The sequence below is a fragment of the Lampetra fluviatilis genome, chromosome 17 (genome assembly GCF_964198595.1).
Source record: "Lampetra fluviatilis chromosome 17, kcLamFluv1.1, whole genome shotgun sequence".
Classification (NCBI taxonomy): Eukaryota; Metazoa; Chordata; class Hyperoartia; order Petromyzontiformes; family Petromyzontidae; genus Lampetra; species Lampetra fluviatilis.
In genome coordinates this window covers 2,095,616-2,115,782 of record NC_136291.1, presented here as the reverse complement: position 1 = coordinate 2,115,782, position 20,167 = coordinate 2,095,616, and the positions used below count along the sequence as shown (strand labels likewise).

At 52.6% G+C, this 20,167-nt stretch overlaps 1 protein-coding gene across 1 annotated transcript in view; it reads left to right on the top strand.

The window, feature by feature from the left end:
• Positions 1-18,217: 18,217 nt before the first annotated feature.
• The window catches only part of LOC144936818 (A disintegrin and metalloproteinase with thrombospondin motifs 16-like), a 56,574-nt gene continuing 54,624 nt past the window's right edge, over positions 18,218-20,167 (top strand). The window contains exon 1 of the mRNA XM_078863983.1: positions 18,218-18,583. Within this exon, the coding sequence (XP_078720109.1) occupies positions 18,500-18,583 (84 nt within the window). The 5' untranslated portion in view covers positions 18,218-18,499. The remainder of the gene's footprint in view (positions 18,584-20,167) is intronic.

The window sequence follows — 20,167 nt, the reverse complement described above, 5'->3', positions numbered from 1 at the left end:
ATCGGAGTGAAAAGTATAGGAAAGGTAAACAAATCACTTAAAAATTGACAAGTAAAATTCAGTATATATATTTGTTTACCTTAAAGCCCACTAAGGCATTAACTTATTTTTTTTCAGAGGGCGACCTGGCCACGAATGTTAGCTCAACAAAAGTGGCTTATCATTTGGCAATGTATAGCAGCGAAAATAATAAAAAAGCAAGTATCATCATCATGACGATCAACGCATGATGATGACGATGACGTTCATCGTAGTGGCCATCATCATTGCGGCAATGGCAACGATCAAGGTGATGGTGATGATGGCGACTCAAACGCTGGGCTATGGGGGCCGCTTCGCCCTGGGTGGGGGGCGGGTTGGTTGGGGGTAGCCTTCACCACGTGGCCACGTCGCACTGAGATGCATCGAAGTCGCGGGCCGCAATCTGGCTCAGGCGGTGGCGCGTGCCACGAATGACCCACAGCACCACCTCGCTGCCCGTCTCACAAGGAGCAGCAGTAGTCACCAATCGGCACGCGACGCCCCGACGGTCCTCATCGCTCGCAGCAGCGGATTTTGTTCTCAGCCGCCGGACAAAGACGACCCCCTTGGAGGAGAGAGATGAAGGGAGAAGGTCGAGGGCGAGAGGAGGGAGGGTGAGAGAGAGAGAGAGAGAAAGAGACGAGAGTGAGCTGGCGTGAGAAGAGAACGAGAGACGAGAAGGGGAGGAGGGGGAGCAAAATGTAAGAGAGATGAAGAGGGAGGGAGGGAGGGAGGGGAGGCAGGCAGGGAGGGGAGGGAGGGAGAGACGTGTTCAAGCAGAGCTCCTTACTTTCCCTCAACTTTTATTTTCTTCACCTTTTTCTTGGGATTTATATTCACCAACAGTGTCTTGCTTTATACACATTTGTGATCGGTTTGCTTATTCAGACGTCTTTCTCTCTTTGCTCTTTTCCGTTGTTTCCACTGTTCAGGGCGCGGCTGTGCTCTCTGCAGTGTATTGGTATATGTGTTTTCCACACAATCCGCCACTTTAATTTGTTTATTTCATAATCACGCTTTTCTTTATTTTCATTTCGATTTTGAGTTCCTTTTTTTCTTCTAACAATTTTTGAGTTTCGTGATTTTTTGTGATATTTTTTCCGTCCCCTTTTGGTATGAACACAGTGGCACACAGTGGGATTCATGTTACACGGGAAACCATGGTGATATCTTTGATTTAAAAAAGGTCACAAAAGCAAACAAAAAAAACCTAAATGATGAACGAAGCAAAGTGCCGAAAAACCGAGCATCTTTCTGGTTCTTCTGATCGTCAAGCAGGGAGGGAGGCAAGGATGGAGGGAGGGAGGCAGGATGGAGGGAGGCAGGATGGAGGGAGGGAGGCAGGGAGGGAAGCTCCATTGCACGCGCGGACCTCCACTGCCAGCTATACCTCCCCACGGGACAGCTGATCTGCGAGACAGAAACCCGTTTAGAAGATCCGACCCCGATGTGTTTTTTCGTTCTCTTTTAACATCGCCACAGAGCGAGTGATTGGCAACCAGCGTAAGGAGAAGAGCCATTCTTGTTTGTTTTTTTCTAAGATTTCCCAATGCACTGTGTGATGAATACGAGAAGGTGGGTCCTAAATAAATAACGTCACAGAGGAGGCCTCAAAGAGTCGCATGCGGCTCCGAAGCCGCAGGTTGGCCCACCCCTGCCGCAGAACATCACCCACGAAGTACACCTTTACCCGGACCCCTTGGTGGTGCCATTGGCACGGATCACGGATTCTCAGCGCTGTGCGCGAAAGCGCCACGCTACCGCTCCCTCCTCCTCCCCCACACACAAAGACAAAGAACCCGCCAGCCCCATATAGCCTGCACAGCCAGTTGTGCAAAGCACGGTTAGCGAGCGCCTATGAAGAGGTGGCGCGGTCAGACCCATTCCCGGCCACCTTTGTCTCCCCAGTGCCGATGTTTCACGCCGAGTCGATCTAGGGAAGGCCCCAGGGAGCTGTTCAGATAAAATGTTAACACCGTGAGTCGCAATCGAAGTGGGATGGCCCGGTTAGTAAGCGCAATTCGCTAACCAATGCGCCACCACTCCTTATGCACATACGTACACACGTACACACATTCCTCCGTTACACAAACATGCGCACACAAACACAACGCTGAAGGAGAGCCACCGTATAGCCGCACCGAATTGTTGTTAGCGAGCACCTCCTGAGGCCACTGCGAATACAATCATCGTAATCATTGGCATTTCACGAAGTTCCTAACAAAGGCAGCTATATAGAAGCAAAGAAAAACGCCACGAATCTGTCGAGGAACTTAATGGAAATATAATATCCGTACAGTTCAGCTCCTCAACGCAGTCAAGAACACGCACGCTTGGCAGGAGAAACGGAACGGGCCTGGCAGTAAAACGCGCTCGGGAACCGGGTCCAACTCGAGACCAGGGTCAGTTTCAAACTCGCACTCAACCACTAACAGATCCTCCACGCACTCTCCTGCCTCTCCCCTCTCATCTCACTCCACTCCCCTCCACGCGCTCTCCTGCCTCTTCCCTCTCATCTCACTCCACTCCCCTCCACGCACTCTCCTGCATTTCCCCTCTCATCTCACTCTACTCCCCTCCACGCACTCTCCTGCCTCTCCCCTCTCATCTCACTCTACTCCCCTCCACACACTCTCCTGCCTTTCGCCTCTCATCTCACTCTACTCCCCTCCACGCACTCTCCTGCCTCTCCCCTCTCATCTCACTCTACTCCCCTCCACGCACTCTCCTGCCTCTCCCCTCTCATCTCACTCTACTCCCCTCCACACACTACCCTACCTCTCTGCACTCACGTTGCTCTATTCTCCTGAGCGCCATTCATCCGAACCAGTCGTTGCCTTTCCCTAGGTCGACTCAGCCTTAAATTAGTACCTCGGTAGACAAAGGCGGTCGGGCGTCGTGGTGATAACCGACCCCCTTCGTTCGTGTGCTCTGCTGGCACTCCATAGGCGCTACGTGCTCACAACATTCTCCCCGACAGTCTGTTAAGGCAACACGGGAGACCTTTATCTGCGTCTGTCAGTGTGTGTGTGTCACTTGTGAAAATGCGTGTGTCTCCCTGTGGGTTACTGTGGTGCCAGTGTGCGTGTGCGCGCGTGTGCGCGTGTGTGTGTGTATTTCATCCAATGACACGGGTTAGTGGCAGCCCTGACCCCACTTATAGTACAACTTGACCCCCACCTCCACCTCTTAGGGGGATGGGGGGACGAGGGGGTGGGGGTGGGTTGGACCATCGTTAATAAATTATCGCGTTATCGCCGTGGCGATGGGGAGCGGGGGAAGAGAGGGAGGGAGGGGCCATGAGGGGCGGGGGGAAGGGGGGACTGGGCGGTGAAGGGGGGGGGCAACGCCTCCTCCACTGCCAATGTAAACCGCTTGTCCGTGTAAACACACACGCGCGCGCACACACACACACGTTTGCACGTGTTAACACTTGCAATAATATGCAACAATAAAAAGAAAATTACGTATTACTGACGGAACGAAATATGAAGAAGCGGGCAAAAAAAAGCGTGGAGATGTATATGATCATTATTATTCATGAATTGCAATCATCATCATCATCAACCATTATCTATCCACTGCTACGTGACAATCCTTTTAAGAACCTACAACGCGCTGTGAATGCATCGCTCCATCTCTGAAGTGATGATTTAAGAGGTGATAATGGAGGAGGTGATAGAGCAGAATGTGATGGTGATGATGGAGGTGATGGTGATGATGGATGAGGTGATGGAGGTGATCATTATGGAGGAGGAGGGGTGAGTCAGCAGCAGGAGGAGACCGAAGAGCAGCAGGAGGGAGGGTGGATAAGGATGATGGCGATGAAGGAGGAGGAGGCGATGGTGATGATGGGGTAGGCGACAATATGTGTGTAGAACCTATTTCGCACCGCACGTAGCCAACCGTGCAAATCGAGTGTGCAAGCACCCTCCTCGTCCATGGCGAGCAAGACGAGGAGTGGGTCAGCACGAGGGGATGGCGATGGCGTTGATGATCACAACGATGGCTGTAAGCTGCGAGCCGCAGACACCGCAGACTCGGACACCTCGACCTGCACGTGGCGAACCGTACCGTGCCGTGCGGTGCCGTGCCGTGCCGTGCGGTACCGTGCCGTGCCGTGCGGTACCCGTACCGTGCCGTGCCGTGCCGTGCGGTGCCGTGCCGTGCGGTACCGTACCGTGCCGTGCGGTACCGTACCGTGCCGTGCGGTACCGTGCCGTGCCCTGCGGTACCGTGCCGTGCCGTGCGGTACCGTGCCGTGCCGTGCGGTACCGTACCGTGCCGTGCGGTACCGTGCCGTGCCGTGCGGTACCGTGCCGTGCCGTGCGGTACCGTGCCGTGCCGTGCGGTACCGTGCCTTGCCGTGCCGTACCGTGCCGTGCCGTGCGGTACCGTGCCGTGCCGTGCGGTACCGTGCCGTGCCGTGCCGTACCGTGCCGTGCTGTGTGGTGCCGTGCCGCGCTCTGCTGCTTGGCGCGCGCCGTGGAAACTCCTCTCGACGTTTCTCCTGGTCGCAGAGAACGTTCCCGACGTTTCCTGTTGTCTTTGCGGGGGATTACGTTCCTCCTGGTGCCGAGTGTTGCCTCACGTGCGCCGAGGGAGGAAGGAGAGAGGGGAAGAAGGAGAGAGGGGGGGGGGTGATAATTGGAGGGGGAGAATGAGGAGGGTTGATGATGGTAATTGGAGGAGGGAGGAAGGGGGAGGAGGATTAGGAGGATAGTTCGTGGTGATAATTATGGGGATGGGAAAAATTATGAGGAATATGCTCTGTAAATGGTGGGGGGAGGGGGGGTGACGGGAGGGGGGTGACAGTGGGAAGAGTGGTGGGAGGGAGGGAGGGAGGCGGGATCGGGGGGCCACGGTGCGAGCGAATAACAGGTGTTACAGGCTCCAGGGGAAAGCCGTTGTATTGTACCCTCTATGCGCCCCTCCCCACCACGTCTACGGTGCTCACCGACTGCCTTAACCCACACTGACCAGCGTGGTGAAGTATGGTCAAACAACAACAGTAACAGACCCTTCATGACCAACACGGCGTTAGAGAAGGGCGGCGAGGGGGGTGGGGAGGGGGTGAAAGTGTGGAGGGGGAGGGGTGGAGGGGGGCGGGGTGGGGGTGTGGAGAGGTGGAGGGGGGAGGGGTGGAGGGGGACGGGGTGGATAGGGAGAGGTGGAGGGGTGGTGTCATTCATTCATCAGTCCTTTGACAAAAAGAATATGCAGAAAATTATAATTATATCATTATATATTAAAAAGCCTTACTGGAAAGAATAACTTCTCTCAATGTACAGAAATTTATTTCAAGCCAATTCCAAAATTCCCACCAGACCACATCATTCACTTTAATATGCTCTACACATTTTTTTTCTCTCTCTCGTCTCAGCACACAAGTTTAGTCTGCACATGTGCACACATGTAGCCATAAAGGCAAAGGCAAAGATCCCCCCGTATAGCCTCCTGCAGACTTTTGGGGCAAGTGCTGTTAGCGAGCACCTATTTAAACCCGGCACGACACATCAGCGAGTGGGTGGCCAGCACCACGCCCCACAGAGTTGATGTTCATACACTTGCGCCAATTAAGGCTAAGTCGACCTAGGGGAGGCACAGAACTTCGTCCCACAGGGCTGATGTTAACATGTTTGCGCCAATTAAGGCTAAGTCGACCTAAGGGAGGCCCAGAACCGCGCCCCACATAGTTGATGTTGTAACGTTTGCACCAATTAAGGCTAAGTCGACCTAGCGGAGGCCCAAAACCGGTTCAGATATTCGCCACTTATATTGGTAGTGAGCGGGAATCGAACTCGGGTGGCCGGGTTCGTATCGCAGTAGCCACACACACCCATCAGCACCACGCTAAATACTATAGGAACACACAACACACAATAGAATTTAAAACATATGGTAAATATAAAAAATAGCCACCTAATGAAAGTATGTAAATATATTTAACACATCGCATGAGACACGCATGCCGTCTGGCAGTGCAACTTATCAGCAGTATTGGTGCAATACAAGCAACAGCTCTGGACAGATGTTTTTGACAGTCGGTCTGTCGAACAGCAGAGTCAGGCTCGATTGACCGAACTGGATGTCCCTTTGCTAACATAAAGACTGCTGATGAGGCACTGAAGGCATAAAGCCAGTCCAACATTTGCTCGCATCGAAGCAATCAATGCTGCCAATGAGATGCAATCTCAGAAGGTTGTGTTTTTGTCGGAGCCGTTGAGTAACGTCTTTGAGGCTGTCGCGGTGGCGAGATGTTAACTCCCTTGCCTGGTATACAGGAGGTCGTGTTTTCGATCTCGACCCCAACACCTGTATATTTGGAGTTTTAATGTATCTCTCTCTCTCACCGTGGTCGCGTGGATGTTTTTTTCGGGTCTTCCAGTTTTAAATTTTTTCCTCCACATTTAAAAGCAACATCACACGTTTAGAGTATTGTCTGCTGCTATAAAAGTCCACACGATAATGATGCCACTCCGTAGAGCTATCCTTTGTAATGGCCAGGTCGCTTCTGAAAAAGAGAGGCTAATAGCTCAGTGGGGCCTTACCTGGGTAAAATGAAGAAAAAAATTATAAAATATAAATAAACTGAACGTGGAATTTCCATCATGGGACCTCCTTTGCCAGTACCAAAATATGAGAATAGGTTTTTCCCCTTATTTATCTGGCAACAAAACAGGTGTTAAGTTGTTAAAACACCAAACTTAAACCTTTAACCAGGAATCATGTCTGATTAACCACAATACTTGTGGTCAAAATGCAAACAAAAAGCAAACTCTGATAATATATGCATAATAAAATAAAACATAATAAAATAATTATTATGTTTTTTTATTTTATTACTTCCCTTCTATGTGACTTTACCGAAAAAACCAAGGAGATGGATCCCTGCAGTCACTAAAGCTTTAAATCGAAATATATGCATTGTCTTTGAAACTGATTGGTCCACACCAGAGACAGCTTTCTTTTGAGCCTCGTCTCAAACGGTGTTAAACCAGAGGACGCCAAACAGGCGAACAGCACCAAGACAATGCCACTATCAGAGTAATGAGAGCTCGGGGTAGAGCATCTACATCATGGGAACTCCTTTGCCAGTATTAAAATATGAGAATAGGTTTTTCCCCTTTTATCTGAATTTCCACTGCGGACGTTTGGACCCTCAGCTTGGAAACGTGTCCCAGTTGGTTACGTTTGAGGTGACAACAGAACGGCCTCGTCTCAGTCGTAGTTGCCCCCCCCTCCAGCCGCCCCCCCTCCCTAGAGCTTTCTAGGAAACATCGGACGGCCAACAGCGACGAGACGGTGGTATCTAAAATGTAACATGATAGGCCACTTCGTTGAGCTATAATTTGTGGTCAGGCCGCTTCTGGGCCCTTACCTGGTCAAATAAAACAAATGAAAATAATCTTCTTGGTTCTTTCGGTAAAGTCACGTAGAAGGGAAGTAATAAAATAATAATATAAAACATAATAAAATAATTCTCACGACGTTTCGGCCACAACGCAAGCAGCGGTCCTCAGGTGAAGACCAGGTCTGTCGGTGAGAATTATTTTATTATGTTTTATTTTTATTATTTTATTATTTCCCTTCTACGTGACTTTACCGAAAGAACCAAGAAGATGAATCTCTGCGGTCACGAAAGCTTTAAATCGAAAAAAAAAATGAAAATAAGTTCGGAACAAAAGACGTAAGCATACATAACGGCTTACCCCTCCAATGTCTGTCTCTCCACACACACACGCACGTTTAAAGCATTTCATGTACAATTAACGAGCATTATACGAAGCAAGTTTGACTCGTAGTAATAGCAGTAATATCCTTTATTTAACCAGGAAATTTGATATAAGCCCGTTGAGTCACATTCAATAAGTGTGCCTCTTTACTCTTCGGTTCTTTCGGTAAAGTCACGAAGGTGTGCCTCATCCTACAAGGGTAGACCCAGGAGGAATTGGCCAGCTGATGAGACACCGCGTGTGAAACCCGGCCCGTAGTTTTCGCTCACGCCATTTGGTCGACACTGCCGATGAGGTAGATTAAGCTTGTTGGTCATAATTCCACGCGGTCGATGGGATTAGTCAAACAATACATAGCGCGTGTTTTTTTCAAATTTCTTTCTTTGTTTTGCGTAGAGACGAATGCGGCCAGGAAGGAACCATTATTCACGCGCCCGTAGCGATATTATTTAAGTTGCTATAGAGATATATGTTGCAGTGCCCCAGGGGAATCCACGCTCTCACGCTCAATCAGAGAACACTTTATCAACGGACATCTGGACGACCGACGCTATGCTATGTGTCGAGCTTGGCATCTGAAGCTGTCCTATCACTCGTCACAAAACAAAAAAAAACACGAGTTCGATTCCCTGCCGCCACAACGCAACACAGAAGTGCTCACGTTCACCAACCCGTGCTAACCGGCGTGGTGAAGTATGGTCGAATAACCCCGCCTCCCCCCCAACCCCAATACCGGCTCTGCGTGGGAAAGGTCTTCATCTAAAGACAAAGATCCCCCGTGTAGCCTTAACAGATTGTTGGGGCAAGTTTTGTTATCGAGCACCTATGAAGGCCGGCACAGCACACGAGGGGGTGGGTGGTCAGCACCACGCCAGGCCGCCTCCCGAGTGGCGATGTTTACACACCGCACCAGGTACTCATTTTGAGGCTGAGTCGACCTAGGGGAGGCCCAGGACCGGTTCAGATAAACGCGGGTCGCCGAGTTCAAAGCGCAGCGCGTAACCGCTACGCTCCCACTCCGCACCATAAGACAAAGACAGAGTTCCCCAAATAGCCTTAGCAGACTGTAGGGGCAAGTGCTGTTCTCGAGCACCACCGTGAGAACGAACACACAGACACACAGAGTAAGGAGTGATTGACTTTTCCAATTTTTTTTATTTTATTTTGCATCGTGTCCCGTTGTGACGACTGACTGCTCCACGCCAATAACGCCGGGCAGCCCGGCAGCATTCGCTTAACAATCCTGGCGCATCGACTGCTACTGCTGCTGATGAGACCCCGAATGTCAAAACAAAATCCACACACCCTTCCTCATCTTGGTTCTTTCGGTAAAGTCACATAGAATGGAAATAATAAAATACTAAAATTTTAATTTTACATAATAAAATAATTCTCACGACGTTTCGGCCACAACGCAAGCAGCCGTCTTCAGGTGGAGAACAGGTCTGTCGAGAAGACAGAGTCTGAATGACTTCTCGACAGACCTGTTCTCCACCTCAGGACGGCCGCTTGCCTTGTGGCCGAAACGTCGTGAGAATTATTTTATAATGTTTTATTTTTATTATTTATTATTTTTTTTATTTCCATTCTACGTGACTTTACCGAAAGAACCAAGAAGATGAATCCCTGCAGTCACGAAAGCTTTAAATCGAAATTAAACCCTTCCTCATCAATGGATACACGCGGGGGGGGGGGGGGTTCCCGAGGTCGTGTTTAGGAGGCCGTCGCAAGCACAGACGACGATCAGCAATGTCTCGTCTCAACCTTGGGAGATTACGCACCTTGCCTGGCACAATTCATCGCGGAGTTTGGTGTTGGGGGAGGGGTGGGGTGGAACTTGACGACCCAGGTGGGAGGTGGCGTGGGGAGGGGGGGCGGGGCACGGCGGGGCGGGGTTGGGGGTGGTCACGGTACGCCGCATTGCTAGGCCGTGACCACCCCGACCCTAATCGGGTCACGGAGTGGTCACGGTGTGGGAAATGAGCAACATTAGACTCGGCGCACGGAGGAACGAATTGAATTCAAAGATCGAGCGTGATACCCGAGCAGCGATGAAATCAACTCGTGCGCAAGATGCTGCTGGGGTGGATTTAATTCCATTACATCGCGTGATGGCAGCAGCAGCAGCAGCGGCGGCGGCTGCAATGTTGTTGTTCAGGAACTTAATGCCACTGTCGAGGTCTGTTGTTTGCCAAGACGAGAGGGCTTCAGCAGAGAGAGAGAGAGTTCGTGTCGTTTTGCTATTCCGATGATGAATGAGCGTCGACTACGGTGGTTTGCTGGGTGATTGAGAGTTTTCGTTGCGCGGCCACAATGGCACTCCTGTGACTTGTCTTTAATGTACAGGGTGCTTAAAAAAATGTTCACACTTACATGGGGCAATCGTTTTTAATGGAAAAAGAACGGATAATACACTGGAACATGATAACAAATGTCATGTTAATAGCTTCAAAATGTCAGAGTCTTCACTTGTTCGCCATCGTTGTCAGCACGTGCCTGGAATCTTCTCCAGGTGGTCTCCAGAGCCCGGAGGCACATTTCTTGCGGTGTTGTTGCAATTTCTCAGAAGTGTTAAGACAATTTTTGAAGAACCCTGTGTATCTACGTGTTTCTATGGGTCTCGCTGTGTATCTATGAGTCTGTGTGTATCACTATGGGTCTCTGTGGGTTTACTACATGGCTCCATAGTTTGGGTTGTATGGCCACAATCGCATGACTGTGTCTCTCTGAGTCTCTGCGTGTCTCACTGGGTTTACGTATGTACGTTAAACTTCTTTGGCATCGTACGCGCTGAAGGGAGGGTGCAGGGTAAGGACAACAACCTAAACAGCAGTTCAAATGATATTTAAAAGTGCAAACGCCAGTGCACGTTTCGGTTATATTGTAAACCAATGTTTACAACCGGTTTATTGGGTTAGTGGTTGGTCAATTAAACCATTCAATTGGTGACGGAGTGATAATAACGGAGTACAAGTGGCAATGCGTGGAAAGACAGTAGCACAAAGACAATCACACACAGAGACGCAGACGCGCAGAGATAGACAGACACACGCAAATATCCTCCATAAAGCCTCCACAGACTACATCACGGGACCTCCTTTGCCAGTACCAAAATACCCTATTAGTACCTCCACAGATTGTTGCGGCGAGTGCTATGAGCGAGACACAAAGGCACACATACGCACATACACACATACATACACACAAACACATACACACATACACACATACACAAAGACACACATACACACAGACACACATACACACAGACACACATACACACATACACACACACACATACACACAGACACACATACACACATACACACAGACACACATACACAAAGACACACAGACACACAGACACAAAGACACACAGACACACATACACACAGATACACATACACACAGACACACATACACAGAGACACACATACACACAGACATACATACACAAAGACACACATACACAAAGACACACAGACACACAGACACACAGACACAAATACACACAGACACACATACACACATACACACAGACACACAGACACACATACACACAGACACACATACACAAAGACACACATACACAAAGACACACAGACACACATACACACAGACACACATACACACAGACACAAAGACACAAAGACACAAAGACACACATACACAAAGACACACAGACACACAGACACACAGACACAGTTGTAAGGCGATGCATGCGACGTGGGTATCAGGTACCCCTCATGGCACAGGGCCAGGCGCGATGTGGATAACGCGGCCAGTGGAACGACACGGGGGGGGGGGCTGGGGTGGTAGTGGCAAGGGGAATGAGTTAGGGTATTAGCATTGGGGGGGGTGGGTTGAGGGGTTTAAGTTGAAGTGGGGGGGGGGGCGGTGGGGAGGGGGCCGGGGGGTTGGAAGGGTGGAGGGGGGGGCGCAGGGGTGAGGGGGCAGGGGGGGTTGGAGGGGTGAATTGGGGGGGGGGGGCGCAGGGAGGAGGGGCGGGGGGGGACTTTAGTGAAAGCTCAGGCGGTGTTCCGGAAATAGAGTTCCTCTGGGAGCGCATTTATACCGAGACAGCTGCTCCACTCACCCCCTCCCCTCACCTAGCCCTCACCAACCACTCCCCGCACTCACCCAGTCATCCCGCCACTGCCCCCCCACCCCCATCTCGCGCTCACCGCTCGCCTCGCCATTCGTGACACAACGTGGTGCACTGCTCGTTGCCAACTCACCCCAGGGTCGTACTCACCCCCCTCACTCCTCGTCAACACTCGCGCACACTGCTCTCCTCACCCACCCGCTCACCTCACCCACGTCTCTCCTCACCCACCCGCTCACCTCACCCACGTCTCAACTCACCCAACCGCCCACCTCACCCACCCCTCACCTCACCCACAATTACTTCTCACCACACCCGTTCTCCTCACCAACCCGCCCACCTCACCCACCGCTCACCTCACCTACGTATCAGCTCACCCACCATGACTCCTCACCCACCGGCTTTACCTCACCCACACGCTCGCCTCACTCACCACTCACCTCACCCACCCGCCCACCTCACCTCACCCACCCACCTCACCCACCGCTCACCTCACCTCACCCACCCGCTCGCCTCACCCACCACTCACCTCACCCACGTCTCAACTCACCCACCCGCTCACCTCACTCACCCTTACTCCTCACTCACCACTCACCTCACCCACCCGCTCGCCTCACTCACCACTCACCTCACCCACCCGCTCACCTCACTCACCACTCACCTCACCCACTCGCTCGCCTCACTCACCACTCACCTCACCCACCCTTACTCCTCACTCACCACTCACCTCACCCACTCGCTCACCTCACTCACCACTCACCTCACCCACCCGCTCGCCTCACTCACCACTCACCTCACCCACTCGCTCACCTGACTCACCACTCACCTCACCCACCCGCTCGCCTCACTCACCACTCACCTCACCCACTCGCTCGCCTCACTCACCACTCACCTCACCCACCCGCTCACCTGACTCACCACTCACCTCACCCACCCGCTCGCCTCACTCACCACTCACCTCACCCACTCGCTCACCTGACTCACCACTCACCTCACCCACTCGCTCACCTCACTCACCACTCACCTCACCCACTCGCTCACCTGACTCACCACTCACCTCACCCACTCGCTCACCTGACTCACCACTCACCTCACCCACCCGCTCGCCTCACTCACCACTCACCTCACCCACTCGCTCACCTGACTCACCACTCACCTCACCCACTCGCTCACCTCACTCACCACTCACCTCACCCACTCGCTCGCCTCACTCACCACTCACCTCACCCACCCGCTCACCTCACTCACCACTCACCTCACCCACTCGCTCGCCTCACTCACCACTCACCTCACCCACTCGCTCACCTGACTCACCACTCACCTCACCCACTCGCTCACCTCACTCACCGCTCACCATCAACTGCCAATCTTTCTCGACTTGTTTTTTTTTGTTTCGGGAATCCGCGCGTCCCCCCACCCCCCTTCTCGTGTCGCCCAGGAGCCTTCATTATCATCGCCGATAATGATCTACACATCAACAGCGTCGCCGCGAATAAACTCCACATCTCGCGCCGAGAAAGTAATTGTAGCCGACTGACGTCCACGGATGCCTCGAGCCCCAGGTGTGAGACGATACTCGCGTAACGGTGAATCGCGAATCGGCGATGATCGATTCATCAGTGCGATCGGGATCCGTGTATTCAAAGCGTGCTCCTCTGAAAAATCAATTATTCACAACGCTACAACAGCAGTAAAATACAATATTGTGGTGAAGTATGGTGAAGTGGAGAGGACCTCATCCAGCAGTGGATTAACAAAAAGGTAGCGGAGGGGTGGTTAGCGGGTCAGGAGGCGGGGGGGTGAGTGGTTGTGGTGGTTGTGGTGGTTGTGGTTCTGGGTGGTTAGCGATGGGAGAGGTGGTGACTGGTGGCTGGGTGGTTGGATGAGAGTGGTTAGCTTGGTTGAGGATGGAGGTGGTTCACGATGAGAAACGGGAGGTGGTGACTGGTGGATGGGTGGTTGATGGGGAGGAGAGTGGTTGTGGTGGTTGTGGTTGGGGGAGGTTCTGGCTGATTATTATTGGGAGACGGGATGGTTGAATGGTTGGATGAGAGTGGTTGTGGTGGTGGTTGTGGAGGCATTCGGTTGTTGAATGCAATGCGTAGCAAGTTGCGGGGAATTGCTCCCTGCAGAACAGAATCGCCCATAACCTCTAAGTTTCACTCAACGTACACACGTACACACACGTGTGTACGTGTGTGTGTGTGTGTCGGAGCGCCCCGCTACGAACCTGGCGACCCGAGTTCGAACCCCGCTCGCAGGCAACACCGGTGATAATGATCTGAATCGCTCCTGCCCCCCCTTAGATCGACTCAGCCTCAAATGAGTGCGATGTGCAAACATCGCCAATGGGGAGGGTAGGGCTGCCGGGCGTGATGCTGCCACCCACCACATCGTGTGCCGTGCCGGCCTTCATAGGCGCCCGGTAACAGCACTTGCCCCAAACAGTCTGCTAAGGCTGCACGGGGGGTCTTTGTCTTTTGTGTGTGGATAGGAGCACGGCCGACACACGAGATGCTCATGGATTTAAGGCTAAGTCGACCTAGTTGGGGATTCCCAGGGACGAGTGCAGACGGCACGTGCCAATGACGTTAGCCGTGGCCTGGAGCTGCACGGACAACGATCATCGCCCGTGTAACCCGATGAAGACGGATGCTTCAAGAGCTGTCAGAGCGCACGCACGCATGCGCGTGTACGTAGCACCCATGAACCCACGCATTCACACAAATGCAAAAATCCCCCAGTGTATCCATAATACAGTACTTATGGGGGGGGGGGTGGGGGTGGTTAGATCGCGTAAATATAAATGCGTCGTTAAACCCGCCACTACCCGATACAGCCAATTAGTAAGGATTGTCGCGTCGACCAAACGTGCCAACACCGCTGCTTGTGCAGCACTAGCGCGTGTTGGAGAGTAACGCCGCGGCCAACGTTTATAAAGCGAGCGCGACGTTTCGCCAGCAATTGACACCAGCATCATCAGGCGACAGCCACGGAGTTGTGGAGAACTCCTGCTCCTGTGTCGGTCTTAAATAGACGGGGGGGCCTGCGATAGATGTGACGTCGTCACTTGTGGGCCAATCAGGTGCGAAGGTCAGACGAGGGGGGGGGGGGGTGTGAATCGAAATATATATATAAAAGGGAAATTTGTGAATGTGTGTCTGTTAGAAATGTTTAGCATACTTCCCAACATGCAACAAACTTTAAATTTGGCACGTGGGTAGCTTCCAGACTGTACACAATGCAAAACGTATAAAAATAGACTTTTGTATTTTGGGGGGGGGGCGCAATTATGGATATATATTGCACGGTAAGTGAGCGGTGACGTCACATTTGTGATGTGACCCGCATGCGGCAGCGTCACGCAGTGTGCCTGCTGACGTCACGAACACCCCCCCCACCCCACCCTCCGCGTAGGCCGTGTATTAATCCAAGACAAGAATCCAAGTTTCGGGCGAAGCCGGGTAGTAGGGCTCGTGTGTGCATATAAAATACAATGGACACCCCCCCGTGTCGCTCACAAACGCAGGTGGGACGCGTGGTGTTAGCGAGCACCCGCACACGTGGAGGTGGGTGGCCAATATCACGCCCGGTCGCCTTTGTCGCCCCAGTGTTGACGTTTTCAACACCCACCTGAGGCTGAGTGGCCCAAGATCGGTTCAGATATTCGTGACCGATGATCGTCGCGAGCGGGAATCGAACTCGGGTCGCCGGCCGGGTTCGTAGCGCAGCGCGCTAACCAACGCACCACCGCCCCCTCCCCCAACACACACACACACGTGTGTGTACGCACACCCACATACATACAGTACTTACACACACACACCCAACACACACCACCCATTCACAACCTTCCTCTGCCGTACAATACAGTCCTTGGCTACGCTCTGAGACAGAGGAGCTCTCATTCCCTCCGTTGACCCCACCTTGCCCCCTCCCCCTCTCCCCCAACCCCTCACTTACCCCCACCCCTCCACCGCCCTCCCCGCACCCTCCCCCACAACCACCCCAGTCCTCTGGTCCCCAGGGTGTAAGGGGGTCATTGTAGTCATCCCGTAGCGAACATCAGAGGGTCTGAGTCGCGCGCATCTGCTTTAGCGAGTCAGACTTCCCGGCACGTGGATTTCCACGAGGAAAGTTACACGATTCGTAAAAAATAATTTCTGGGTGATAGCGAACAACATAAAACTACAATTTTAATTTTATTTTTACCAGGTAAGGCCGACTGCGCTTCGTAGCCCTTTTTGTCAGTAGCGACCTGGCTGACAAAGGATTGCCCAACAAAATTGCTTACCACGTGTGGATGTATAGTAGCAACCACATACTATAAACGCGTGTTTCTAACCAATAGTCTGGGTACACTGGTGCAGGTGATACGTCGGGTAGTGGAGGGTATTCACAGCTCACAGCTCTCGACGACGCAACAAAAATAAATCTATTAAGAATCACCAGAGGTTTCCTTTGCCGCGTGCTCGTTCATCGTCCACCATCAGACGTGGTCGTCAATCCACTGCTGGATGGAGGCCTGTGTGCGCGCGCGTGTGTATGTGGAGTGGGAAGCACAACCGGTGCATCTGCCAGCCATTTCAATAATTGACCCGTGGCACCTGGGTCTGTTCCGTGACCTCCTGCCAGCGAACATTCTCCACTTCACGTGGCCTCAAAGTGCACCTAGCATGGCACAAGCGCAGTGGTGACGTCGTCGCCACTTAGTGGTGAACGGCGGTTATTGTTGTTATTGTTGGAGAGCGGTTGTGTAGCCGTTAGCGCGCTGTGCTATGAACCTGGCGAACCGAGTTCGATTCCAGCTCACGGAAAAACACCAGTGACGATTATCAGAACCGGTCCTGGGCCTCCCCTGGGTCGACTCGGCCTCAAATTAGTACCTGTGCGGTGTGTAGTAAACATCGCCACTGGGGAGACAAAGGCAGCCGGGCGTTGTGCTGGCCACCCACCCCCTCGTGTGCCGTTCTAGTTTTCGTAGGTGCTCACTAACAGCACTTGCCCCAACAGTCTGCTAAGGCTACACGGGGGATCTTTGTGGAGACGTGGACTGAAGCGGTAATATGGCCCAGGAGGTAGCGTGTTTGGCCGCTCGTTGCAGAGGTTCAGCGAGATTAACCAATTGGGAGCACACGGAAGAGCAATATCGTCCCCCCCCCCCTCCTCCCCCCTACTGTGAAACTACAACAGGCTGCGTCTGTGAAACACAGCAGTAGCGCCTTCCCTCGGCGAGTGTGCTGACGATTGAGTGATTGGGCGAGCCGGTGGGTGAGCGAGTGAGTGGGTGGATGACTGACTTCACGAGCGGGGTGGGTTAGAGGGTGGGCGAGTGAGTGAGTGGATGAAGGAGCGATGGGGGGTGAGTGAGTGGATGGGTAGTTGAGTTTAGTGAGTGGATGAGTGAGTGAATTATCCGGTGGGTTGGTGAGTTGATGAGTGGCACTGTAGCAGCGCATTCATTCGTGAAGACCACCCTGCGCTATGAGAATTATATCGCCAATAGCAATTGTATTCGATTGTTACATATAATTAAGCTAATATTATTATTTATGTCAATATAAACAGCCACTCGCTAAGTGCTACAGCCAGAGTCGCCTTAACCTTAGCACGTGCCCAATCATCGTCATCATGGCCATCAGTCATGCTCGATCCACCGTTCGATGCGAGCCTCTCGCAACACACCGTTGGGGTGGAGGGGGGGGGTTTCGTGGGCGGGGGCAATTTGACCATACTTCACCACGCCGGTCGGTGCGACTTTAACGGAGACATCGGATTATCGTGCAACCTGCGTGTGCGCTGTGGCGGTCACGACCGTGCAACGATTCTATTGCCCAGGTTCAAATCCCGATCAGTGCGGCTAAGATGCTTGCGACTACGGACACAATGTCGTGTGCGTGCCGTTTCGAAGTCTGTGGGCCTCGTCGTGTGCTCACGGGGGGGAGGAGGAGGAGAGAAATGAATTGAAGTCGCGGCTCGTGTCTGGCCCGCGAGGTTCCACATTCTCCACCCGCGCCACCGCAGCCTTTGCTAAACGCTGTTGCAGACCACACGGCGCGGGAGGCAGGGGTACGTGTGTGTGTGGGGGGGGTGGTGGTGGTGGTGCAGACGCGTGGGGGTTGGCGAGGCGTGTGTGGTTGGTGGTGGAGAGAGAGCAGAGCGAGAGAGGCGAGAGAGAAAGGGGGGAGAGAGAGAGACTGGTGGTGATGGTGGTGGTGATGTTGGTGGGAGGTGTGGGCAGTGTTTGTGGGGGAGAATGGAGGGAGTAGAGGGAGGAGGAGGAGTGGGAATGGGAGGCGCAGGAGGGGTGAGTGCGGGTTGGGAGCGCTGGGGAGAGTGAGAGAGAGAGAGGGGGGGTTGCATTGTGTCACTGACTTGCACAGAGAGAGAGAGACACACAGTCTTACTTCACTCGTGCAACTCCGCCGTGTGCTGTGCACGGACACGCAGAGGCATAGGATGACACGATGCACCACGGACACTCCGCCTAAGTCATCTCGCACCAGAGGCATTCTCTGTCACAAAGGTTGCGGGATATAGACCATTCACATCATCGACGTCGTCATCACCAACATTGCCATCATCATTCATCATCTGCAGCAACAGCATCAGCAAGCGGCAGGTCCTCCGCTCAGCTATGGAGCTGTCTCGGCTCACGCTGTGGCTCAGGATAGCGTTGGCTTCCCTGCTCTCTCTCGCTTGCGTCGCCACTGAAACGTGGGTGAGTGCACGTGTTTTTGGTTTTGCATTAGCGGCAGCGTTATCGTATTATCTGTTCATTGTATTGGTGCGTGTGTGCGTGCGTGTCTGTCCGTCTAATCAAAGGCGGGCGGGCGTGAGGCTGGCCAACCTACCGCTGCCTTGTGCCGTGCCGCCCCTTCAGAGGTGCTACTCGCTAACAGCGCTCGCCTCAACAAAGTCTGTTGTAGGCGATACGCGCGGGGGGAAAACCTCTTGTCTTTGTCAGTCGGATCGAAGTCTCCATGAGCGAGGCCCGTTCACGCAAGAGGCTCAGAGGCTACCGCAAAAGCAGCGCTGCTGCTGGAGCCTGGCGAGCGCTACGATTTGAGACTGCCGAGAAATGCCAGACTCGGCATGGGAGGGTGGCCAGGCGATGGAAAAAACACGAAAAAAACTCAGCAATGGATCATTGAATCCGTCTGTACGGTGCTTTGCTGCCTGTTAACCCCTCCCTCCGCCCTCGTATCTGCGCGTTCGCCAGATTTGCATTCGTGGAATTGGCCATGAACGTCCTCATGTCAGATAGACCCTCCTGTGGGGAGCGGTGGCGCAGTGGTTAGCGCTACTGCGCAATGAACTTGGCGACGCGAGTTCGATTCCCGTTCACGGGGGTGGGATATCTGAGCCGCCCCCCACCCCCCAATTAAACCAACATCAATCCACACTAAGCAGCATGGTGAAGTTTGGTCAAACAACCTCTTGACGAAGGGCTGTATATTGTACATTAGTATTATTATTTTGCATCAGTGGTTGCTGTGCATGATCGCAATAGGAAGCTTAATGGGTAGAATATGAAAACGTGAGAGGCAGAGGCCAGTGAAGTAATAACATCCATTGGTGTGCTGCACTTATATGTTCCCACGTGTCCATGCCCACCCACCTCCACCACCTCCCCCCACCCACCCCCCTCACCAACCCGCAATGACCAGCGTGGTGAAGTATGTTTAAACAACCCCCCCCCCACGACCCGCACGGCGCTCATCCAGTAGTGGCTTGACTAAATGGCTCTTGGCATTTGCTTGTGCGTAAAACAGAGTAGTTGATTGAGCTAACAGCTCATGATGATGATGCCTATAACGATTATAATGTTTTTGCAACTGATGGTGATTCCTCTGCCGATGCTGATGCTGATTACGATTATGGGTTGACGTAAATAGATTCTGATCGTGCTCGAGATCCCACTGATTGATGAAAAATGCAGTTGAGCTTCGTGTGCACCATGATGACGATGATCGTGGTCGCGGTGATGGTGCTGATGATGACGTTGATCGTGGTAGTGGTAATGGTGCTGATGATGACGATGATCGTGGTTGGGGTGATGCTGCTAATGATGACGATGATCGTGATTGTGGTGATGGTGCTGATGATGACGATGATCGTGGTTGGGGTGATGCTGCTAATGATGACGATGATCGTGATTGTGGTGATGGTGCTGATGATGACGATGATCGTGGTTGGGGTGATGCTGCTAATGATGACGATGATCGTGATTGTGGTGATGGTGCTGATGATGACGATGATCGTGGTTGGGGTGATGCTGCTGATGATGACGATGATCGTGATT